Source organism: Phymastichus coffea, unplaced genomic scaffold (assembly GCF_024137745.1).
Source record: "Phymastichus coffea isolate CEN01 unplaced genomic scaffold, Cenicafe_Pcof_1.1 PCOF00134, whole genome shotgun sequence".
NCBI lineage: Eukaryota > Metazoa > Arthropoda > Insecta > Hymenoptera > Eulophidae > Phymastichus > Phymastichus coffea.
The window spans coordinates 509,401-532,918 of record NW_026706945.1 but is presented as its reverse complement, the minus strand read 5'-3'; the positions used below and the strand labels follow the sequence as shown (position 1 = coordinate 532,918).

The following is a 23,518-nucleotide window of genomic DNA, read 5'->3' as shown; positions in this document are numbered from 1 at the left end:
CAATGGTTGTTTATTTACACAATATTTAAAGTAATGTTCAATTTATGTAGCTGAAGTTTGAAATACAAAGGTTGCTATTACACGGAAAAAATGCCTAAATCTACGTCTGCACTTGTTAATCATGAAAATCCTTGTTAATGTAATAGTTATTACTGATGTATTTGTTTCGTTTATGACACTTTAAAATCTAACAGTGTGAGAAATACTTCATTAATTTTTTTAATTAAAATACGCTAGATGATAAATTTTAATAATTCTTTTCAATAGAAATAAAAGTCAGTTCTCAATAGTATTTTCCTTTCTTCAAAAACTTTTAAAAAGTAGAAAATGCTAATGCTTGTTTAACAAACTGGCTCTTATTTCTTTTCTGCTTTAAATAAAAGTAAGTTTTGTTTCCAAATGTTTCACTTTATAAAAACACAACTATGCAACATTATTCATTCTTCGTGTTTTTAAATGAACTATATAATGTCTCATATATATATATATGTATATACATATGAGACATACATATATATACATATATACCATTCGAAGAAATTGATTCTGCTAAAAAGCATTTTATACATAATAATTTCTTTGATCTATAATTATTTCATCGTCAACTACTTCAATTGTATGACAATTTTGCGAATATCATTCTCAATTTACTCTATCCCAACTAATAGTTGGAAAATAAAAATTTACTTAATGTATAATTACCTATCTAACATTGATAAAATAATAGATGATGTATGTGAGGATGTAATTATGAATGAACGTTAAGTTTGCATAATTAACGTGAAATTCTTTTATATACAAGTAAACGTAAAATATAGGATGCATGTTACACAATTTTCTATAAAACTCTATTCTTAAATTTATGAAATAATAATCTTTACACATAAACATCTATTCAAAGAAATGGCGTTTTTTCGAGATAAGCCAATATCGGTATAAACGTTTGCAACAATATTTGCCGTTGTTTTGATGCAATTATAAACATTAAAAAATTTATTATTAAATTTTTTGCGCCATAAAAGGCGTTAACGCACCTACTTGTCCTAATCCCACTTGTATGTGTTGCATGTGAATTTCAACACAATTCTGAAAAACTTGTTGGTTCTGTGGAGAAAGTTTCGATCTAATTTGCTCCATAGTTCCTTGTAGTACCTTCAACTCGTAAGCATTTCTATCTGAATCTGATAGATACTAAAAAATTTTACATTTAGTATATGAATTACTTTTATTTCTTTTTCTTATATTTTGAAATTACTTACTTTGACTTGCAGCATGAGAGCTGTGAGATCTGTAACAAGTTGATTCATACTAGTGGGTTCATTCTCATTTATCATGTTATTTTTTGCAACCATATCGGCAGCCTCTTGTCGACATTTTTCTCTAAGATGTGAAGGTGCCAGCATTGCTGCTACACTTGGTTCGGGAGCAATTTCTTGACACATTCCTTGAACGTCATTCAATAAATCTTGAAGTTCAGCATTCATTTTTTCAAGTTCAACGACGATTCTGAAAGATCATTATTACATTAATTAAGAAAGTTTAATATAAGTTTCAAAAATGAAATTTGTGAAATTTTAATTTACCCTGCATATTTCCTTTCAAAATCTGGTGGTAAACTTTCTTGCATAGATCTTCGTTTTTCAGCCTCGCTATTCATTTCCTTCAACGTCTTGATTTTACTTTTCTTAACAGTTAAAATTTTATTAACTTTTACCATATTTTCGAGTAACTTTACTGGATAACCATTCATGGTACCAGATGCAGGTGTCTTTTTAGTAATAGTAGCATTAGATATTAGTGGATCGTTGTTTAAATTTGGTGAAGCTAATTTCATAGCATAGGCTGGTGAAGGTACATATTGCACGTGTCGAGGTCTGAACTTGTGTGTAAACGAGGCAAGGCTTATTGTCTCAGGTGGTTCATTCGACTAAAAATAAAATATACCATTAGATTAAATAAAATTTTTATTTTAGTCAATTGCTTTAGAATGTCGTCGAGCTTACCAAAACTTCATAGTCGGGAACGCTGTGAGTTCCTAAGCCAGCCCTCTCAAAAGTAATTCTATATGTATTATTACTAGTGTCTACAGCATCTATACTACCAGTAAAAAGACCATCTTGTGGTTTCCTTAATCTTGCAGTAACTTTTGTTCCAATAACTAACTGTAGTGGAATTTCAGATGGTAAATCCTTGAAGATTTGGGCATCTGCCGCTTTTCTCTGTTGAAGCATGCGTATCTTCTGTCTTTTTCTTTCTAATTCTCTTCGTTCTTCTTCAAAAAAGGCTTGAGAACATCTTCTTGGTTTGCCCATCATTCGTCGAATTTTGCACCATTCTACTCGTGTAAGTTTTCGCGTTTTAAGTTGAGGGAATGATTCTTTAAGGCAAATCATAAAATCGTTGTCACCATCAAATAATGTCCTGAACAAGTTTCAAATTTAATAATGATTAGATTGAGCAAGCAAATGTTGATGTAAAGATAAAATGTAGTTCAAAAACTTACTTGTCAATATTACTGTAGAACCACTCGTAACATACCCACTTATGTGCTTTTGGTAATTTCAAGAGATTCCGTAACCGCATACCAATCTTTTGGCCAATTTTTCTGTCTGGTGATGAAGGGCCTGGTGGTGGATGCTTTTCAACCGTTTGTGGTTTTTCTATTTTAATGGGCTTTGAGACTGGAGTAGAAGGCGTGGAAATGGATCTTTTAGGTTCATGATGAATAATTTTGTGATGTTTCTTCATTGGTGAGGGTCGTGTAATCTTTTTAGGAGACTTTGTAGGTGTAGAATCTGGATCCTTTTTGACTCTGTAATAAATACAATTCAATAATTTTTATTTAATAAACAATTCATTTATGTATGACAAATATTTAGATTTTGTAATTACAAATATTACCTGTGATGGGGATGATTTACTAAAATATCATCGTAAAATAATTTATTCTTTTTCCTTATTCTTGCTGGCATTCCTCTTCTATTGAGTACTTGGACAGGTTGAGGAGGATTAGGTTTTGGGGGTGGTTTGGTACCAACCCTTTGCAAACCTAATAAAGCAGGGCCTAGCTCCTGCAATGGCTCCTCTTCAGTTTCCATTTGGAGCTCACCAGAATTATTATTGGAATTCTGGTTATCATCAGAGATGTCCATTTCTTCCTCCATTATTTCTCTTTTAACGTTGACTTCAAAGCCACCGTTTTTTATGGATAAAAGAGCCTCTGCAGATTCATCTGTAAAGAGAAAAGTTCTTACTACTTAAAGTTTATCTTATAGGTGCAGTTCCATATTTAATAATAATCAAGGTTAAATACTATTTTTTATATTTAAAGAATCAGTTGCCAAATATAGGACCGAATTTTTTAAGAAATTATAAAGTTGAAAAATAAATATTTTTTTCAATTTTTATTTGCTTTATGCATATTTATTTTATATTGAACTCAAATTTTAAAAAGTTGACATAAAAATGAGTTAAAATGTGTAAGTCAATCAAGTAATGAAATAGAATTTATTATAATATCATAAATATTTAAGCAAAATGGGAAATAATTAAACATTGCTTCAAATATACATATATAAATTAAAATAAATAATAACTTTTGACCTTGATCATGATTTGTTAGAAACAAAATTGTATTTATATGGACCATGCAAAAATTATGTACTGGGAAATAAAAATACATTGAATATTCAATGCCTAAAATTGTAGTTGCATTCCATTCACTTATGATTACATACAATTAAAAATGGAGTCTGCTAGCACCAAAACAGAGCCGAGCTTTGAATGTACTACGCAAAACTTGACGAAAGCGTGCCAAGTGAACTGAAAAAACAAGTTCAAAAAGGTACCCAAGTCATTAAGAACACCTCGTTCAATGTAAATCTTTCTCAATAGTTCAAAATAACAAATCGATATTTCGCATTTAAATCGCTCGTGAGTACAACTTATTATGCACTGACTACGAAAAAAAAAAAACAAATGCAACATGATGCGCGACAAGAGTAGCAGGTAGGCAAAAGAAAAGGAAAAAAAAAACAAAAAAATTATATACTACCACAAATAGCCATTATCAAAAGCCATGCAAAAAAGTCACAATTCGAATGTCATTTTTGCGCCTGGTGCTGCTGTTTTTGAAACGACCGAGCATCCTCCCTGCTCTCGTTATTTTAAATTGTCGCTAATTCGAAGGTCGCCTTTGTAAAAATGCAGCAGGATCGATGAAATCACACGTAAATACCCGAGCTACGTATTGATCGAATGATAAAAAAATTTGCTAGACGCGCGAAACCAAAAAAGTTTTTTATTAGCAAGTCAGCTGAAACATAACCAAGCTAAACATTGTACACCAGCTGCAGTGGCAGAGAAACACACTTACACATTGATACATAGTAAACACGCACGTAACAGCAGCGCGAAAATCGGGTCTTTGAAAAGCGCAAAATCACTGATAATCACTTGGAAATCACCAAATATCACCTTGGCGACGACAAAATTATTGGTTTTATTTGATAATCTAAGGCAAGATTGTACGAGGAGTTCGAAAGTACCGAGGTCGTAGTGGTACCTCGGCTGTATTTTTGAAATTTTGAACTGCTGAGCCAAATTCAAACGGCGTTTCAAATACTCGGCTTAACGATTACACAAACTCAAGAAACTACATGGAAGATGATAACTCGAGGCTCGAAAAAGATCATGACAAGTAGAGGTATGATGGAAAATCGTAGGTACACTCGATAGCTTGGGAAATTTGCGTGAAATTTTCTACTTACTTTCAATCTCGTCCGCCATGTTGACGTTGCTACTGGCACTGTGATGCATGCCGCCGCCAAACTGTTCGTCCCGCGCGACGCGCTGCTCCATTCGCAATACTTACTGCGCATGTGTCGAAATGTTTCTGCGATGGACGACCGCGTGAACTTTCTCAACTCGAATTTTCGAATTCCATTTCTGTATTTCTCTCTTGAAGTATTTAATAAATCTATCGTAATTTATCATAAAAAAATATATCATTTTTTTCAAGTAGTCTAACTCATTGTTTAAATGTTTTTGGTGATTAACTGATGCCATCAGCAAAGAATTCCATATAAAACTATAGTATAGATCTTTATTGTATGTGGGGGCGTGCTTGTCGGTTTTCTAGTTACAAACTGGCGCTTTACATCAAACTTTAAATATATTTCAAACTTTGATTACATATTTTTTTTTAAATAATGGTTAATAAAAATATTATTGTTGTTTGTGATATTTTAATGTTATTCCATTGATATGTGCCAATATAAAATTTATAATAACGAACATAAAGATTATAAGTCCTAAATAAATACAACTTTTATATTTTCATTTACACGCTAATCGAAATTACTTGTCTTAATCAATTTTTGTAATTATTGTGATTAACACTTTGGTTGCCTTCATTTTCAGTTCAAAAATTCACCAATACGAAGTTCATTATCAAAAGAGCTCTTGTAACTATGATTGTAGCAGTTTTAACAACTGTTATTTGCCTTGAGATAAAGCCAGGCATTCACAAATATTGCAGAGAAAAAGATAAAGTAATAGATGCGGAAGAAGTAGACGATTATTTGCTTGTCGATGCTGAAATCAATTCTTCAATTATTTTGGAATGTAGATTTTGGTGAGAGCTCAACGTGTTACGATAAAAGAAAAATTACAAGTACAGGAAAAAAAATATGTTAATGCGCCGCATTTAATGAAGTCCTAATTATATTATAATTAAAAATGAAAAAAAAATTCTTTGAAGAAAATGCCTTGCTTTGAAATCTGGCATCATGGTTTCTACATTGGTATTCCAACAATAGTCTCTGCTTTAAAAATAATGCCCTCGCCGTTCTATAATGAGTTCTAGTATTAGTATATATATATCATAAAATGTAATCGGTTAATAATCTTAGAAATTTTACTTCACTATATTGATAATAATTTAATATAAAAAATAATTTAATGCGCACTACAAAAATAAAAAGTACGTCAATTACAAAGCGAAGATCAGAATAAAAGAGAAGCTCCCAAGATATGGTACTGGCAAGATCCCGATCAATCTAACGAAATACGCGAGGTTGAATTAGACATGGATAATAACGTTTCGTTAAGTCGAGTTCACGTGACCAGTGAAAACGCCCTAATATTTAGAATATTTCACGAAAATGACACAGGGATCTATCGATGTCTTGGCAAAAACGAGACTCAGGAGAAGGGTTTGCACAACTATCGAATAGAATGTAAGTCCTATGCTGTTTTACGTGAGGCAGATACGCTTGAAATTATAATTCAACGCACGTTTTAGTGACAGTTAAATCAAATAATTCGGATGTCAAGGGCGATTTGGCCGCATACGAACATTTCAAGAAAACCAATCTCGATCCTCTTAATAAAAAATTTGCGGCAAGCATATTTTTCTGATAATCTAAATTAAATGAGATTACTGACATTTACTGATTAATTTAGGAATCGGACATCGATGAATTTGTAGGTATTCGAGAAGCAGGAATAAGCCTCGAAGTCGTTACAGAGTGGGGTGTTTGGGGACCGTGCAAAGAGTGCGTTAAAATGCGAGGAGTAAAAAAGAAGCGGGGTCACTGCCGGCTAAAATGCTACTACAATGAAGTTATACTTTAAGCTTAAAATTGAATGAATATCTGACGAATGAATACGAAAACTCATTGCCCCTATTTCAGAGTACTACGGGCGATTCCGAAATTCTACAAATGTTCAAAAATAATCCGACGATCCCTTGCAAGTTTGTTGTTACAATTGAATAAACGACAGTGTTCCGTATATCGCCATTCGAATGCTCATCTTGAACGACCAAACATGTTGTTTGTAGGTCGAGATTTCTACAAGAGCTGTTTCCAAGTGTTAGTAACGCAACGGGGCACTTGTCGGAATTCGTACTCACTGAAAAATGCAAGCCTTGCAAAAAGGAGAAGAACAAGAAAAGGCGCAAGTTTAAGTATAAAAAGCGCTACCTTTTGGCTCAAGGGGGCCACCTTACGCTTTCGTGCCCCAAGTAATTATTTCTTTTGTTACGAATTTTCGTGGCGCACCAATGGCGAAAGCTCGATAGAGGGTGATTTATATGCCCGAAAAAAATCACTCCGAGTGCGGACAGTCCAATGTTCAACGTGATAAATTCATTTGGTAAACATACCGTACGTTAATCGTGACCTTGCTTATTTGTCTGCTTTTGTCAATTCCTAAGGACGTTTATGCTGGCTCGTTTGAGCTATTCAAAGGTCGTGTCTTGGTGAAATCCCCGTGGTTTACGATAAAAAATTGGTATTCTACTCGGGCGACCAACGCGTCAAAAATATCTTGTCAGGCGTTTAATTGTTCCTCGGTACAATTACAATATATTTGTCTTCCGTTCACTCAGCACAACAATATTATCAGACATCATTTGGATGAGAGATTCAAAAGTCTTGCCACGGGGAAAAGGTCGTTCTGTTCGCAAAAAGGACTCGACGCCGCGGATATACGTTGATCACTACAACACTATTTACCTCAAAGGTAAGTTGTTTGTTTTACGCAATCACTAGCACTTTTTCATTTCAAGTAAATTTGGAGCAATAAAATACTCATAGATGTATCGGATCCGGAGCAAGGAAAATACACGTGCACGGTCGACGATAAGCGAATATTGCAGGTCACAGTCGTCGTTGTACCTAAACGCGGACTTCTATTTGAAGGTTCGTTTGCAAAAAATTATGAAGAAGATATAAAACATAATTTGTTTATATGATCGACGAGCATGTATAAATAATAATTTAAAATCGGAATTGGCAAAAAATGTGGAACGCTTCACGATTTTGCGTGTCATCCTTGCGCAGGGGCCATGCTAATCTTCTCTGTATCGTTCCAATTTTAGTATATGTACTGCCGAAGCAAGTACGAACGCTTGAATGCAATATGCGTCTTATATACCAATCATCGTGATTTCCTGCCACTCGCGAGAAAGTCAGTTCATGATGTTACGCCACGTAGCGACCGCTTTGCCAATTATTCATCCAGTCGCTTCGTTGCGCGTGCGCACGGCGACTAGCGCCAGCTCTGGGGAAATCGAGTCGACGCGTCGATTCAAGTTCGAGATGACTCATTTACGATAGTTTTTTTTTTGTTTTTAGCGTTCGTCACGCATTTGAGAATTTTGGGATTTATCTTCCTGCTGACAACCGCTCTTTACTGTGCAGGTGTCATCAAAGCATGCAAACATCGAGATCAATTCAAGATTAAGACTTATGAACAACTGAAAGAGGAAAGACAGATATTTTCAAAGGCATAAATCACAATAAATTTTGTTTTTTTCTTTTCATTATTATTTGTTTGTTGCAAAAATCTAATTAAATTTAAATAAAACAGTTACTGTTAAAAATGGTAAAATAACAATAATAATTTACAAGATATGATTTTTTTGTAAAATTCGAACAAAATTTTAATTAAATATAAATTTGCTTTACATCGATTAATTAAACAAGCCCTAAATATAAAGTTTCGGCAGTATTATAGTAGTTGAATTAATGTTCAGGAGCACTGGTAGCTTTAAGTAACAGTAATACAAAATACTATTGTTTTGTAAAGGTAAGCATTTTCGGCGTAAATTTATTTCTTGCGTAAGAACTGGACGTTCGATTAATCACAACATATTTACCGCAATCGTTCGATCATCGTAAAATCGGTTGCAGAATTTATAATGAAGGACGCTACGAGAGCATATATACGGTAAAATTAATTCCACGCAACGCTCTATGAAATGCTGCCGCCTATAATAAAAACCGATGAGTATCGGCGGGACTGTTGCGAAATCGCGCCTACGGTCGTCCGCGTGCCCAAAGGCCCCCGCGAAGGTATGCGACGCACTTGGGATCGGCAAACGGCGTCGGTTGAAGTGGCGGGAGTAGAAGACGAGAGAGAGAGAGAGAGAGATGGAAGAGAAAGAAGTGAAAGGTGCTCGCGAGCAAGAGACGTGTCCGGATTCCCGACTCGGGCAGACGAACGTTTTCAAAATGGCTGTGCCTTCTGGAAATCTCGCTGCCCGCTGCTAAATATTCGTGAAAAATAAAATCAAGCGCAAGTTGTTAGGATGGCAGTTCGACGAGTCTTCGTCTTCGCGGCGATTTGCGTTCTTACCGAGCTGACGCCTGGAAGCCAAGGTAGGTGCATCGCGCGCGAGAGATGGCAAACCGACAGCGATGCCAGGGGTGTACGCGGTTTCAATGATATATCTTGGGGATTTGTTGCGCCGAATACCAAAAACACGTTATTTTATTTTACCGTCGCACATACCAGACAGTTCTTAAGCCTCGCGTTGTGGTCATTGAAGCATTGCGAGCAGTCGGTTTTGCCGATTTTTCGGCGCCGGCAAGGTGCCAATCAGTTTTTAGAAAGTTTTTTTTTTTAGCGGCTCTCGCGATGAAGCATTGTGCAAGAGCCGATAAGAGCCTTGAAAAAATCTTGAGCATGAATGGAGAATATATACATGATTTTAGGCACCCAACGATGTGTCAAGTGCAGGTCAAGAGGTGAGCTGGGTTCGTGCAAAGACCCTTTTACCATGAACGTCACGCAGATCGAGAGCGAACACGGAGTTGAGGTGCAACCTTGTGTGTCTCACTGGTGCGCCAAAAGTACGGAGGCTCGAAGTATCAATAATGGTAATTTGAGATTTTTTTGTGAAACTTTCCACGTGAAAAAATAAATTGCACGAAGCTAATCCGATTGCAATGAAAAATCGTTGTTCCTTCGCCGTTCTCTCGTATGCAGCGCGAGAAAGCGAGCAATGGTTTTCAATTTGCCCACGAGCGAATCGCATCGAATGCGCAAAGTGTTATTTCATAAGTAATTCTGATTCGTGCACTTTCGCAGAATACGGCACTGCGACAGAGCGCTGGTGCCTGCAACGTGGACCCGAAGACGGCGAGGAACGCTGCGCCTACACCAAGTGGAATGGCAAGAAGATCTTCATGTGCATGTGCCAAGGCGACTTGTGCAATACCACGAGCAGCTTGGCGATCGTTTCGGCTCTCCTCGTGATTAGCCCTGCGTACGCGCTGCGCTGGCTGTAACTTGTACGTATAGTAATCGATCGACCTGTCGCGAGGTCAATTTTAACTGACTTTAAATTCAGCGCGAAAGCTTCGCACGGCTGACTCGTGTAAGCAGCAGTCCAATTTCAGCTTATCAAAGGCTTTCGATTTTTATGTATTTTTGAGTAACAAGTTTCATTACTCGTTACTTCTTAGTAAGCACTGGATATTGTACGCTAATAGACAGTTAATCCTAGGAAAGTTTTGAATCGTGCGTGACAAGCGCATTATAAGCTCAAGGTGTTCCAAGTTTCTCGATTTGGCCGTGCTTGGCTATCACAGTCCATGTTCTTTATTTATAAAATTCAGGAATACCATTTGAAAATATAATGAACGGCTCTCAAAATAATATAGTTAAATTCATTTTCACTGAGAAATACGTAGAAATCAACTCATTTTAACAATTGTCAGTGCGTTCAATCCAACTAATTTTTTTTTTGGAACATGTCTATTTGTAATTTTATAATTCGTGTACATATCGCCTATACATTTTGTAATATACATTGTAATAAAAATGAAATACTAATCAAACTTAGTAAACGAATTTTTTGTCAGCTTCATTATACCCGATATAAAACATGGAATATTGTTTAACGTGGAAAAGCAATTGGCATAGAATATTCAAAGGACAAGAAATCGCGCAATGTCACAATGGCAACGATGGCTTTAAATATTTATGCGGAACCACGCCTAATCAGGTCTCAAACTGCCGAGGATGTTGCCACTCGAGCAATTCTCCCGTCTCACCTGATTATTCTTCGATCGCAATCGCAAGTGTGGTATCTCATGAAAGAACGTTTCGCCGCGTCCGTAGATGTATTTGATGGCCACGATCGCATTGACGCCGGTTCGTAGTTCTGGGTCAGGATAGTACTCTGCGGAAATCAATAAAAAGTTAATGACGCCAGAGTTGCGCGAAGCGAGAGAGAGAGAGAGAGAGAGAGAGAGAGAGATGAATTTTGCCTCTTTGGAGTGTACCCGGTGTACTGGAGAAGCGCCGGAGTGGCTTGACCGGATTCGTGTTCACCGTAGCTGATGTCGTGGCCGACGAGTGGCGGCGGGTATAAGGGCTGACGGTGAGTGGCCGCCGAGCGAAGTTGCGCCTGATTGATCGGACTGTGGTACATATTTCTTGGTCGGTTTGCTACGCGACACACGAATATCCCTTGGTGGACGATTCAACTTTCGCTCGCCTCGACCAACGTCAATCGTAGTGCGCACTTCGGAGAATAAGATTGCTGCGAGATCAGCCCGCCGGCTGCAACGAAGCACAGCACGCCGATCAATCATCGTCGCAAAGCGAAAGTCCCCGCGGAGCGTCAGCGCGCATAATGAGCTAATTAGTGTGTCACCGTGGGTAGCGATGTCGTGCTTCTGAATCTGGTGGGACGGCTGCGAGCATTTCACGCGAATGCGGCCGAGCGGCGATGTCTCTGACGCGCCCAGCACCGACGCTATCAGCAGCCCCAATATCTTTAGCTGAAATGTGTCTCGTTGCGCCAAATTGCGTATTGATGGCACGAATTTCAGTCTGTTTGAACACAAAAGCCCCGGGCTATTGTATTTGTTAGCTATTATGCTTGCACTCAGCTCGTTCGAGCGCGACAGACTTTACAATTAGGCAATAATAACGTCTCGAAGGCTGCCTAATGCGACGTATAATATTGCGATAGCGCACTCTCGCCTGCAGCTCACTATCGTCGGCGAAAGCTCCCTGTCTCTGGAGATTCGACTCTCGGCAAAAAAAAAGAAAAGAATCTATAGCTCGCGCTTCTAATTCAAGCAGAGGTCGCGACAAAGAATCCGGAAACAGGCAGCATTTAGCAACTCATTAATGCGAGACCGCGAAAAAAAGCGAGTAAGAATGACGGTAAAGAACGACACGTGCAGTTACAGTGTGTCTTGCGACTTTGAAATGAAAGCTTGAATAGAGGAGCTTCATGAAAATTCAAGAAAAACTATGCGAAGGTTTTCCCTCCGCGGCGAAAAAAAATGGAGCAGCGTGCCTGCATTCATACCGACAAAAGCGTATGCAGTTGCGCATTCACATACTGCATGCATAGAGGAAGAAAATGAGAGAGAGAGAGAGAGTATACAAGAGCATAATGAAGCCCACGTGCACATGGCCACTCGTTACATACTTTCGAACGGGATGCATTACTGCTATTCTTATTTCTTGTTGCTAATCTAATTGAGTAATCGGCGAGAATTATCGAGTTTGTCGGTTCGCGAAAAACTTCTAATCCTTTGGTTTTTTCTTCGAATTCATATAAAATCATTATCTTCCTATCAAAACTAAACTTTTATTCCTCACACGACTCGAATAAGTTTTGTCCAAAAAACGTGAGTATACTTCATAAATGTTGAGCCCGTCAGTAGTTAGAACTTCCAAACTCAGCTAAAATTTCTAACTAACCAGGTAGTACCATATAAGCCTTCAGCGAGGCCAAGGGAGTTTCCTAATGAGAAGTCGAGGCTCAAAGTCATCAAGGCGTCCAAAGCGATTCCTTCATTTTACGCGTAAATCACTTGGAAAGTTACCTGACATTCAAAATAAAACGAAAAGAAAAGAGAAAGGGGGAAGATCGAAGACTTGTATACCTACGAATGAGGTTGATTCTGGTCTAGAAAAGACGAAAAAAAGAGGTCACACACCCACACATACACCCGTGCGCGCGGGCGCACACACCCACACACACGCGCGCGCGCCCATGCACTCGAGAAGCGTGCTGGCGAAGGTTCAGCAGACAAGATGCTGTCTAAGGCCGCTGGCTGCATTTTAAATGCAACCTCCCTCGTACGCGAATCTCTTCTTTGGTGGGGTAACTCTCAAGTATACGTACTACTCGCCACTTCATCGCGGACCTCTGCGGTAGCGGTTGTGTGTGTGCGTGTGTGTATTGTGCAATGCGGACTGTTCGTTTTCATCGGCTCGTTGAAATGCTGCCTCTCGCGATAGAATCGACGCGTGTCTCTTTTCAATAGCCTCGCTCGAGCGTCTTTTGTCTGTCGATACAGTGAGCAAAGTGCGTATAGTTCGGGAAAATTAGTATGTGACAAGAGTCCAGAAAATGCCTCTGCGCTGCGGACAACGTGACGATTGAAACGTAGCTTCCAAGATAAGAGGCCACTTATCGAGTTTTGAGCCTTCGAGATAATAAGCGCATTTACGAAAACGCGTCTCGTTTTATTTTCTGTCGTTTCTTTTTGCCATCAAAGTATGGTTAAGAAGCTTCCTTACCGTCGGACAATCTGTATCGGAATGGCAAAATGAAGCGCGCGACCGTGTCTCGTGATTTACATTACCCGCATAAATGAATAACCGAACGACAGCTTCGAGCCGTAAAATTTGAGCCGACATTCGCGGGCGTATACGCGCACCCCTCCCCATAAATTTTAGTTTTGCAAAGATCGACAATGCCCGCGGGGGTCACTGATCGCGCGCTCCGGTGACTGATTCGCTCTCCGTTTGACCACATCGCGTAAAGATTAGATAGACGCGTCTCATCGTAATAGCCGTATACACGCGCGTCCATCCGGAGGCTGGACGCGCGGTGCGGCTTTCCTTCCTCCCACCTGCGAGGCTTTATCTGCTTCTTCAATTTTGCAATCGTGGCGATTTTTGTCGTCCATTACTTTTTATAGCGGGTGAGGCGAGTGACCCTTTGCGAGTCAGTTATTCACGCGTAATCACGCGCGACGATTTATCCGCGACGTTCGTGTCCGTGCATGCGTTACCGTGTCCCCGCAGTCTTTTATTCCTTTCGAGGGACTTCACGTTTTCCCGATTCGTACGTTTTCACGGGCATGGAAAAGCGCAGCAATTACCGCCCCGCCGTCGACGTAATCAATGTTGCAAATGAGCAAGTTCCGGCAGACTGCGCAGCAAACTTGCCAGGTGTACACATTTGAATTACAGCTCGCGTCGAACGCCCCCGCGCAGAGTTTGATGGGCGCGTGTAGCATCAAGTTCGCCTTATAGAGTTCGACGAACTTTCGCAGCGCGTATCTCACGAATCGCGATGCCAAATATCAATTTGGAATGCAAAGTCACTGCAGCGAGCGCAAAGCTACGCTTTCGGTTTTGGAGCTCGCGCGATATTACTTTCCGCGGATCGCGACGCGAGCGCGCGAGCCAATTGCTCCCCCGGCGCTACGAAAATTCTTTCTTTTAGCTCAGAGAGCCCATCGAATTTTGCAGGTGTAGCACGTTTCGCGATCGTAATATGCAGCTCAGAAATGTAATCGGGCGCAGTGAAGCTACAGCGCAACCTCGCGATTTGTTGCATATGCGAGATGCAATTTGCTCGGAGTTCGACGGGGAACGGGGCGTCGGCGTCGACGGTAACGATTAATAACGCGCATCGCGTCTCGACCGCGCACAAAGGCGCCGCGCGAGTCGCGGTATCCTTCATAAAGTGCCAGTAGCGTCAGGCACCGCGAGAGACCGCGCCGTAATCCAGGAGTAAAAGAAATCCAATAACGGCGCGTGAAGCGAATTCCAATTCGCCTGCGCCGCCTGTGAAACAACTTGAATGGGAAACGGCTATAACAGCTTCCATTACGGAGACTGACATAATACTTCGGCCGCCACGCTTCGATCCGCTCGCGCAGAGCCGCGATAGGACCTCGGCGAGATTGCATTTCGACTCGCGCCGCGTGCATCGAGCGATCAATCAACGCCTCTCTCGGCGGATCTCAATTGAAACGACGCTCGTCATCGGCCACAGTTTTCCGCGTAGGACGCCCTCCCCTGCCTCTCGCGCCGCCGCCCGCGATCCTCGCTTCTCCTGCAATTTTCGCGCGTCAATTGGCTTGTTCCGAGCGATCGACGCACGTCGCGCGTGACCGACTTGCGCTTGGATTCGGCGGAAAAGCTCGCCTCGCCAATTCAATTTCAGGCCGGAAGCGCACGTAGTTTAGCAGTTGGCGGCACGGCCGCGGACGCACCGAGCGCTTAAACGGCAAACTTCGGGGAATCCGCGGACGCGAGCGGCGCTCTTCGCGGGAATTATCGTGCGCGCGACAAATTGCCGCTTCGTCGGCGCGCTACCGCGACCATTGCCAGCAGCAGCTTCTCCAGCGTACCCGCGCCTCGGGCGAACGACTCGACGCCACCCGAGCCGCGATACCCTTGCTCGCGTTGGCTCTGCCGTTTGTTTGTTCGTTGTTTGTTTCCTGCGTTGCGTGTTGTACGCGCGGGTCGTTACATTTACTCTTCGCCCGAGGGACGTTTCGTCACGGCATCTCCACGACGCTGGCTACTCGTTGATGAATTGAGACAGCAATTCTATTGTGGCCGTACGAGGGTTGTACCCGAACGTAGACCAATGGCGCCTGTAGCGCTCTCCTTTATTCTTTATTCACGCTTTACCTCGACCGTATCGACAAATGATTTGCCGTTTGTTATTTATGATAGTGGGGTGGGTACTTGGGCACCTACGTTTATAACACTTTTTGTTGTACTTAAATGGCTTATCGATTCGTCGCTGGGATGTAGTTTTAATGGCAATTGATGGCTAAATATAATTTAATGCGCCACCGTGATCCAGCTCGGGGCCTCATATTTCCATTGGGATTATTTGGAGCGAGAACAGCGAGAATGCGTCAAAAAAAAAAAAAAAAAAAAAATTACGACAAATTCTAGCAGAATTGTTACGACCTTTAACCATTATCGAATGGACAGCTGCCGCTAGCTCTCTTTATAAGCTGATCCGTCGCAAAGGCTTCGTGTTTCCCAAAAATAAAAGAGTTTCGACGTCGATAAAAGATCAAAGCTGCCCTGCACTTTCACCGTACACAACTGTTAATTAAACTTCTCGTTGACATTGTTTTGGAACTTTTAATTACCACGAGAGTCAAACTCGTTTGCTCTTCGCGTGAATTCGTTACTCGCTAATTGGTCGCGCATCGCCTCTTTCAGCCGCGCGAATACTCGGCACGTATTTTTTTTGCGTCGAATTGGTTCTTTAACGCTGCGGGATCAACTCTTATTACCGGCAATACACGATCCGCATCATTCCAAGGTCCGCGTCAATTCGATCATGACTGTCGTTTGAAGTCCGAGGAGAAGAAAAAGGTGAACCTTTCGAGACCTCGCAGAAGAACGACTGTCGCTCTCATTTGCGAATACGTTACCGTGACTTTTTTTTTGAAAGTCGTTGACTTTCAACGGGAATAAACGGCTCGCTCCTTTAGCTCGTCTCACGGACGCGCGATTAAATACTTACCAGATCGATGCAGCTTTTTAATTTGCCAAGAACCAACTTCAAACTCGTTATACGCTTGGTATCGGCTTGCGTTTCCGCAAACGACGTCCACTTCACAGACTGCGAGAGAAAGGTTACAACGTCGGCGCATTATTGATGTTCCTTTTCCTCAAGACATCGATATAATGGAAAGAAAATAATTTGCCGCATGTATTCCAAGTGCGAAAACGCGTTCGCGTCACTCGGCCCATACGACGCGCCCCGTGTGTACGAGACGATGATAATAAATGGATTTCGATTGAGTGTCAGATAGAAGGGACAGATCTCGAAAGGGGATGTAACTATCAAGCGAGGTCACGACCTGCACGGGGGAGGCGAGCACAAAGGAGAAAGCTCGGGAGCGGCAGAGAGAAAACCGGATAAATTATTTGGTTTGTAGGTTAGGGCTTTTGGTGTCGTATTTTCTTGTACGCTTTTAGAAAACAGCGTGCTGTACTAATGGCGTTCGGTCGATCAACGGAGCAGTACTGAGGGATTGTATACACCGAGTGTGTGGCTTTCGCTGAGAGCAAATACTTTCTACAAGTGTGCCGGTTAGACGGAGTTGCTACATAAATAACACGAATCCTCGTAAAAACCATATGCTCGAAATGATTATATTGATTCTCATGTATAAAAAATCTGAAAATATATCGAAAGCTATTTGCTCGTACAGAATGTTTCGCGTACTGCCTCGATTTACTTTTCTGTAAACCTCACGGTCGAAGGCATGACTTAAAGTTCTTTAAAGCCTTCTGGAGCGCGAAAAGTCGCGGTACGGCGATCAAGGATTTTTTTTATTCGTCTTACGTCACTCGATTGTTATTGCATTTTGAACGTTTCAAAATGACGTGTTACCCTGAGAAATTGCAGCTCTGCCCTCGAAAGTAGTGAATTCGAGCACTTCGCGCAAAGGTATTCGAGCGAGCTTACATTTATTCATACGACAAAACTATTTTTCCGTCCCCTTAAAATACCTCCCATCTCGAATTCGTCACGTCCCCGCCAAAGGTATTATTCACCCTGGAAACTGCCAGACGAAAAAATGAGCTTTCCTCGTCGCGCATCAGTAAAGCCGATACCTCGTATAGATATATTTGCCAAGGCATTCGATAACCGTTAGCTACACTCGAAGGCACGCCGTAAACCATCTGCGCTCTCGGAAACTCCCATCACGATACCGTCGACAGTGAGTGCCGCTGCGGGGTGGTTGGACGTAAGAGCGAGAGAGATAGAGGAGAAAGATGCTTAGTTTTCCCGAAAAGAAAAAAGGGGTGGTAAACGCCGCACAGATGAGGCCTCTCTACTACCCACGGTAGTCGGAGTTTGACCCCCCCTCCCCGTCGCCCTTAGGAAAAAATGGGGGGGGGGGGGGGGAGAAAGCGAGAGAGAGAGAGAGAGGACGGCTGCTGGCGGCTGTGTTTTGTCCTATTGCTGCATCATTTGGGATTGTCGATCTACCTAGTCGAGCCTGCGGCTACCACGCAGGCAGAGAAATTTCCGAGCTGGTGGTTAGTCCATGCGCTGACCTGACCCACAGCGCAATTCACGGAATCCAGCCGAGAGCGAAGCTGTTTATTAAGCTACTTTAAAGGTTTGTCGTTCTTGTATTGCTTGTCTCTTTCTGTAAATTATTCTGTGCGCCAAATCATTATTCTATCAAATTCGCCGACAGTTTCGAATAATTATTTTGTGCTGCTAGATGAGATTCACAGAAAAGTGTATTTTTCTTTATTTATTTTTTATATCAAAGAGAAGTAACAAGGATTACTCTTTTCGAAGCAAGAAGATTCCCTCGTGGCAAAAGAAAATCCTCTCGAACCGAGATAAATCTTTTTGCATCTGCATCAAAAACTGTTGTTTCGACGTTTCCCAAATCTCATATTCAATACCTAATTCCGACTGTTTGCTTTCGAACGAAAAGCAGGCCAATAACAGGCACAAAGTTCACCTAACAAGCAATGTCACCGGGTCAATTAAAGAAAAAACGGAAAACTTGAGATTTTGTGACTGCCGGCGTTCGAAAAACTGTGTCAATTACAATTGAAATGTATAAATATTCACAGTGTGTATCGTTCCGGTTCGAGGTCAGAGAGCGAGAAGTCGCGCGTCTCGTTACTTCGTTCCGCACGAGCGCGACATATGGTGCTAGCCGACGAGGGAAAAGCTGCACAGGAACTGTGGAGAGCGTGTGGGTAGGTCGGATGAAGTGCGCAGAGAGGTCCAGATCGAATGGAAATACACGATCCAATTAATCCGTAATTGAAAACAGCCTCTCGAACTCGAGCGCGAGTAAATAATCCAACGAGGTACGTGGCGGCACAGGGGGTAAAGCGCGAGACGGCGTGCGGTGGCATGGCGTGGGCGGATACACCAGCCGCTCTCTCGCACCGGCGCCGTGCAAAATTCCGGCGAGAAAGTTTGCACAAGCTACCGGGGTAGCCGCGCGGTGTCGCTGCGGGCGCGACTTTGCTAGGGCGAGCAGCAGTAGAGGGAAGCTGGGCAGTTCAGTTTCCCAGGCAGAGCCGCCGTCTTCCCTTCGCGTGCCGTTCGCGCTTCTCCGCCTCCTTTGCCCCTTGTCGGCGCGGACACACCTCCGATATGAGATCGTGAAGGGGTATAGCGCTCGCCCTTTTATCACCGCCGCCGTTCTGCATGCGCTGCTAAACTCTCCGCGGTAAACATGTGCGGGAAATGGCCGGCATTGGTCGGCTCGTGTTGTTGTGGCGCATCGACTCCATAGGCTGTTTCGCACACTCGCTGAGTGCTGCTTTTCTACCGGCCCGGCGTCGCCTGCTTTTTTATCTAATTTTTTATACGAGAGCCAGCGGTGTTCGATCTTCTCAGTTGTTACGCGACAAGTTTTATCAGTGTTTTAGTAGCGTTCCGTTCTTCTAACCTCTACCTCTACTACCACTACGTATTTTTTCTTCTCGAAGTACGATCGTTGTCGAAGGTTTGATCCTTTTACGTATGCTGGTATACTCTCCTACTTTAACCAATTATATTTTTTTCTATTATGTAATTATGTAACGCCATAGTCCCATTTGTGGAGTTGACATAATTTGAATTTGTACTCCAAAATGTCAGTTTCTTTTGTGCCTCTTGTTAAATCCTCTTATTGTTGCAGACTGATAGGAACTATGTCATTAGAAAATGCACAAATTTTTGACAAAACTGCCTATTCGCACGAAGAAATTCCTCAAGCCTTAGAAGTATGTTTAATTTACATTTTCTTGTAACGACAAAAAATTATGGTTGTGTTATCATTTGATTTAATATTTTAATATGATTTGTAGGAATATCAACAAGATATTTTAGGCGAACTGTCAGTATTCATTAATGATAATAATATAAATAATATACCGGTACAACAATTAGTACTTAATGATGAAATACTCAGTAATTTAACTGCCGTGACATTGCCGGATGGAACGCAAGCATTTGTTACGCAGAGTGTTAATCATAGTAATGGTATGTAAATGCAATTATAATCTTTTGTTATTAATTATAAACCTTTCAGAATTACGTCCCGTAATGATAATGTTATTTTACAATTTTTTTTACGTTTTGAAGTAGTATTTTTTACTGATCATTGGCTTACAGGTTATCTCATTTTTAAAAGCGCCATAATGTAGTGAATTTACGTACTATTATCTCATCGAATATTGAGCGCCAATTTCGAAACTCAACTCAACTAATTAAAGATTATTTGATTTTTTCAGAATGTGAAAAAGAAGAAACTTCCCTAAATGTAGATGATGGTGCAATATTTGTATCTCATGTTCCAGATCTTAGTCATAATAAACTAATGCAAATGCAACTGGATTCCTTAGTAAAAGAATGTACGCAAAATGATAATAGTGTATCGAGTGATGTAGAAAATATTTACCCGCAGGTGCAAGTTATAAATGGTGTAGTATATGTAGTAATGAATCAAATAGAGGATCTGCAAAATGTATGGATAGAATCAAATGAAAAACCAAAGAGTGATGCAGATGATGCAGATAATCAAAGTGAAGACGATAATTTTAAGAATGTGCATAAATGTCCCAGAGAAGATTGTAGTAAGAGATTTAGTACTATACACCATTTAAAGGTAAATCGTTTATGTCGACGTAATGTTGTCCAAACTTAACGGTGTTTATCTGAAATTAATATTTGCAGGTACATGAACGGACGCACACAGGTCAACGGCCCTATGAATGTACACATTCGATGTGTAAAAAAAGTTTTTCTACAGGCTATAGTTTAAAAGCTCACTTGCGTACTCATACTGGCGAAAAGCCGTATAAGTGCCAAAAGGATGAATGTGATAAGAGTTTTAAAACTTCTGGTGATCTTCTAAAACATGTTAGAACCCATACTGGTGAAAGACCTTTTGTCTGTCCCTTTGATAGCTGTGGTAGATCCTTCACAACAAGTAATATTAGAAAGGTAAAAAGGATAAACAATTTTTCTTGACTGCATTATCTAAATCATTTTTTTTCGTCTTATAATTTAGTATAATTCTGTTGCGCGATCGTTATACGATTTATCAAATTATCTTATACAAAAAGTATATCATTATGGCTGTATGAATTCCTCATCAATATCTTCTAACATAATGACAACTTAAATCTAACTTTCAATCAATCGTCAACATAATAATATTATTTTTCATGTCATTTGAATGAAATTTTCAGGTACACATACGAACACATACAGGGGAGCGGCCTTTTAAATGCCCCTTGCCAAACTGCGGCAAGGCCTTTGCTAGTTCTACGAATTATAAGAATCATACGCGTATACATTCTGGCGAAAAACCTTACGTATGTTCAATTAAAAATTGCGGCCGGCGGTTCACAGAGTATTCTAGTCTTTACAAGCATCATTTAGTTCATACCCAAGAAAAGCCTTATCGTTGCGAACTGTGTCAAAGGCAGTATCGACAGCAGAGTACACTTCTTATGCATAAGAAAACCGCCCATTCTGGAAATGGCAACGATCAAGATGAAATTTTGGACGTGCTATTAGAAAATTCCGTAGATTTAATTGACGGAGCTAGGGTAAGTTTTATGGAACTTCTTCCCATATTTCCAATTAAAATTGTATTCATATCAAATGTAAATTTTTTTAGAAAAATAAGTTAGGGAGCGAAGCGAACACGGGAGCTTCTGAGTGCAATGTAGCAAATAATTCGCAGTTCTTACTTATTGATGATCCTAGTCAATTGATAAATCTACAGGTCCGCATCAAACTTTGTTTTTGTCATTTTGACAGTATTTTATGATTTCGTTAAAAAATAATTTAACGATTGCATTACAGGCTCTAGACGGACTAAACGACGAGACTGTAGATAATCCTATGGATATTGAATTAGATGAAATGAATGTTAGATTTGAAGGTGTTGAATTCAAATGGAATTAACGTATAGGTGTCAACCCCAAATTATAGGCGTGAATCTCAAGTCGAGCTTTGACGTAACACATTCTAAAATATTATAGTTCAATAAACTTTATACAAGTTTTACGAAATAGCAAAATGAAAGTAATGAGATTTCTAGTATTGTGTTTATATTTATTAATGAATTAGTGGACACATTTGACATCAAACTATTAAGTCAATTCTTGAGTCTAATGTACGAATTTTTGTAATTTGAATTTATCTATTTTTAAATATATATACACGTTCATTATGACTTTAATTTTTGATAAATTATTGGATACAATCATTTTGCAACGTGTGGCAATCAATTAGAAATATGAACATCTTTTTATGTCTGGTTTAGTCTTAACCAAGTAGTTCATTTTTTTTAATCACCGTGAATGTTTTATGTAAAACGATTGTATCTTAGTAATTGCAAAAGTCATTTATCCGATCCCTACCAAAAATTATGAAATACGTTCTGGAATCTAGTTCGTTTTATCAGATACGAGTCGGTTTCATTTGTAAAAATAACCACAAGAAAGAAGAAAAAATTTCACATGCCATACTTTTTTTCAACGTTATCGACACGAGAAAGCTCGGTATCAAAGAATTGATAATGGCCATTCTTAGCTATTGTGCAAGAGTTGAACGCGCCGTGAAATCCATTTTACGAGGTAATTTTGCCACCTGGATTGACGCACAAACTTTCAAATAGTCGACAACAACATACGCAAACGTGAAGATATCCAATTTCGTACGAAAATACATCGTGATCATTGTGCGAATTGTTATAATTGGGAAGAAATGTAAAGAAGGCGAAGGAAAGAATTTTTTCCGCATGAATTATCTTATCAACCGATTGAATAATTAAAAATCAAACGAGTATATGAATTAAACATAATTATTCAGATTAATTTGAATACGTTATAAAATTCTTTCTAAAAATATCTTATTTTCCTTGAATGAATAAAATGTACAAATAACCAAAATGTTTGACGAGATATCAGTATTCGCTTATTTCAACCGAATTTATCTAGTATTTAAGTAAACCAATAGGTGTAAAATTGGAAATAAGATTTGAAAAAAGCCGCACGAAAACTCAACACGTTTCTCGCAAAGCTCCTCTTCTGCAGGTTCTAGGAAATTCCACGAAGCTCCAATTGCATGCTATTCGTAAATTTGTACAGATGTTCGCGGCGTGGTTAATCGATTAGCATTGTGATTGCTCGCTTCCTCCCAGGGAGAGTGTTTGCCGAAGACGCGTCACAAGACTATTTTTCCCTCTCTCTTCGATTCAGAACGGGCGTACGTCAGCGTTGCCACTGGAAAAATTTCTCTCAGGGTCCCTAGAAATTATTCCACTTCACGTAGTGCAATGATTTTTAAGAACCCCGAGAGAACTATTTTCAGCGGCGACGTTCGCGTACACATATTTACTTTTATTTTTCACGCAGGCGGTCCTACTTTTATTTCGCGCCTCCATGGTCAACAGCACGAGTCTGTTACGCGCTTTTTTTCTCTTTCTAAAGTCTAGCCATGAGATGAGTTTCAGATCGATCGATTTGCGTTATTTCACAAACGATTTCTGTGAACTAATGCATCGGGATTGATAAGTCGTCTATAAAACCTTCGATAGCATAGTGAAACACGGCATTCTTAAAATTCCACAGGCTTTTCTGAATAATCCTTGCATACCTTCTTAACTAAGTGAATGCTAGAGCTGAGTAATGTAATTTAACGAACAAATTTTCCATTTATTAC

General features: G+C 40.2%; 4 protein-coding genes, 1 long non-coding RNA gene and 1 other non-coding gene across 10 annotated transcripts; 3 read left to right on the top strand and 3 right to left on the bottom strand.

Annotated features, from left to right (window-relative positions):
* Positions 1-11: 11 nt before the first annotated feature.
* LOC131671716 (protein lin-9 homolog) lies at positions 12-4,819 on the bottom strand. Of its 4 annotated transcripts, none has more exons than XM_058948360.1 (7): positions 4,055-4,325; positions 2,902-3,232; positions 2,504-2,812; positions 2,004-2,421; positions 1,584-1,927; positions 1,260-1,506; positions 12-1,191 (listed from the first exon to the last, which is right to left on the bottom strand). In XM_058948360.1, the coding sequence occupies exons 1-7, from the start codon at positions 4,065-4,067 to the stop codon at positions 1,000-1,002; spliced, it is 1,854 nt and encodes a 617-aa protein (XP_058804343.1). In that variant the 5' UTR covers positions 4,068-4,325; the 3' UTR covers positions 12-999. The 4 variants fall into 4 exon arrangements, with proteins under 4 accessions (XP_058804343.1, XP_058804345.1, XP_058804342.1 ...); XM_058948362.1 differs by lacking the exon at positions 4,055-4,325 and adding an exon at positions 3,738-3,800; XM_058948359.1 differs by lacking the exon at positions 4,055-4,325 and adding an exon at positions 4,770-4,819 and having other exon boundaries at positions 13-1,191.
* Positions 4,820-6,076: 1,257 nt separating this feature from the next.
* On the top strand, positions 6,077-8,299 carry LOC131671757 (uncharacterized). The gene is made up of 8 exons (XM_058948431.1): positions 6,077-6,239; positions 6,305-6,402; positions 6,466-6,624; positions 6,696-6,757; positions 6,845-7,027; positions 7,394-7,527; positions 7,602-7,706; positions 8,142-8,299. The coding sequence occupies exons 1-8, from the start codon at positions 6,089-6,091 to the stop codon at positions 8,297-8,299; spliced, it is 1,050 nt and encodes a 349-aa protein (XP_058804414.1). The 5' UTR covers positions 6,077-6,088.
* Positions 7,803-7,909, bottom strand: LOC131671765 (U6 spliceosomal RNA). The gene has a single exon (XR_009302568.1). It is a non-coding gene; the product is annotated as a U6 spliceosomal RNA (small nuclear RNA).
* Positions 8,300-8,960: 661 nt separating the features above from the next.
* Positions 8,961-10,617, top strand: LOC131671748 (uncharacterized). The gene is made up of 3 exons (XM_058948424.1): positions 8,961-9,167; positions 9,504-9,668; positions 9,880-10,617. Exons 1-3 carry the CDS (start codon positions 9,098-9,100, stop codon positions 10,077-10,079), a joined length of 435 nt encoding a protein of 144 aa, XP_058804407.1. The 5' UTR covers positions 8,961-9,097; the 3' UTR covers positions 10,080-10,617.
* Positions 10,618-10,777: 160 nt separating this feature from the next.
* On the bottom strand, positions 10,778-11,564 carry LOC131671749 (uncharacterized). Its single transcript, XR_009302566.1, has 3 exons — positions 11,453-11,564; positions 11,079-11,358; positions 10,778-10,975 (listed from the first exon to the last, which is right to left on the bottom strand). It is a non-coding gene; the product is annotated as an uncharacterized LOC131671749 (long non-coding RNA).
* Positions 11,565-15,657: 4,093 nt separating this feature from the next.
* On the top strand, positions 15,658-21,968 carry LOC131671747 (zinc finger protein 143-like). 2 transcript variants are annotated; one of them, XM_058948423.1, is made up of 8 exons: positions 15,658-17,942; positions 19,479-19,563; positions 19,648-19,822; positions 20,074-20,447; positions 20,516-20,785; positions 21,034-21,396; positions 21,468-21,575; positions 21,656-21,968. In XM_058948423.1, exons 2-8 carry the CDS (start codon positions 19,492-19,494, stop codon positions 21,755-21,757), a joined length of 1,464 nt encoding a protein of 487 aa, XP_058804406.1. In that variant the 5' UTR covers positions 15,658-17,942; positions 19,479-19,491; the 3' UTR covers positions 21,758-21,968. The 2 variants fall into 2 exon arrangements, with proteins under 2 accessions (XP_058804406.1, XP_058804405.1); XM_058948422.1 differs by lacking the exon at positions 15,658-17,942 and adding an exon at positions 18,871-19,304.
* The last annotated feature ends 1,550 nt before the right edge of the window (positions 21,969-23,518 follow it).

Bases quoted from the DNA above. Each gene is read 5' to 3' on its own strand.
- LOC131671748 (XM_058948424.1), top strand. From the start codon at position 9,098: ATGGCAGTTCGACGAGTCTTCGTCTTCGCGGCGATTTGCGTTCTTACC. The intron at 9,168-9,503 runs GTAGGTGCATCG...ACATGATTTTAG, and splicing joins GCTGACGCCTGGAAGCCAAG to GCACCCAACGATGTGTCAAG. The intron at 9,669-9,879 runs GTAATTTGAGAT...GCACTTTCGCAG, and splicing joins GGCTCGAAGTATCAATAATG to AATACGGCACTGCGACAGAG.
- LOC131671716 (XM_058948359.1), bottom strand. From the start codon at position 4,818: ATGCATCACAGTGCCAGTAGCAACGTCAACATGGCGGACGAGATTGAA. The intron at 1,928-2,003 runs GTAAGCTCGACG...TTTTATTTTTAG, and splicing joins TTCCCGACTATGAAGTTTTG to TCGAATGAACCACCTGAGAC. The intron at 1,507-1,583 runs GTAAATTAAAAT...ATGATCTTTCAG, and splicing joins TTTGAAAGGAAATATGCAGG to AATCGTCGTTGAACTTGAAA.
- LOC131671747 (XM_058948423.1), top strand. From the start codon at position 19,492: ATGTCATTAGAAAATGCACAAATTTTTGACAAAACTGCCTATTCGCAC. The intron at 19,823-20,073 runs GTATGTAAATGC...TGATTTTTTCAG, and splicing joins GAGTGTTAATCATAGTAATG to AATGTGAAAAAGAAGAAACT. The intron at 20,448-20,515 runs GTAAATCGTTTA...TAATATTTGCAG, and splicing joins GTACTATACACCATTTAAAG to GTACATGAACGGACGCACAC.
- LOC131671757 (XM_058948431.1), top strand. From the start codon at position 6,089: ATGGATAATAACGTTTCGTTAAGTCGAGTTCACGTGACCAGTGAAAAC. The intron at 7,028-7,393 runs GTAATTATTTCT...CCGTTCACTCAG, and splicing joins CTTACGCTTTCGTGCCCCAA to CACAACAATATTATCAGACA. The intron at 7,528-7,601 runs GTAAGTTGTTTG...AAATACTCATAG, and splicing joins CAACACTATTTACCTCAAAG to ATGTATCGGATCCGGAGCAA.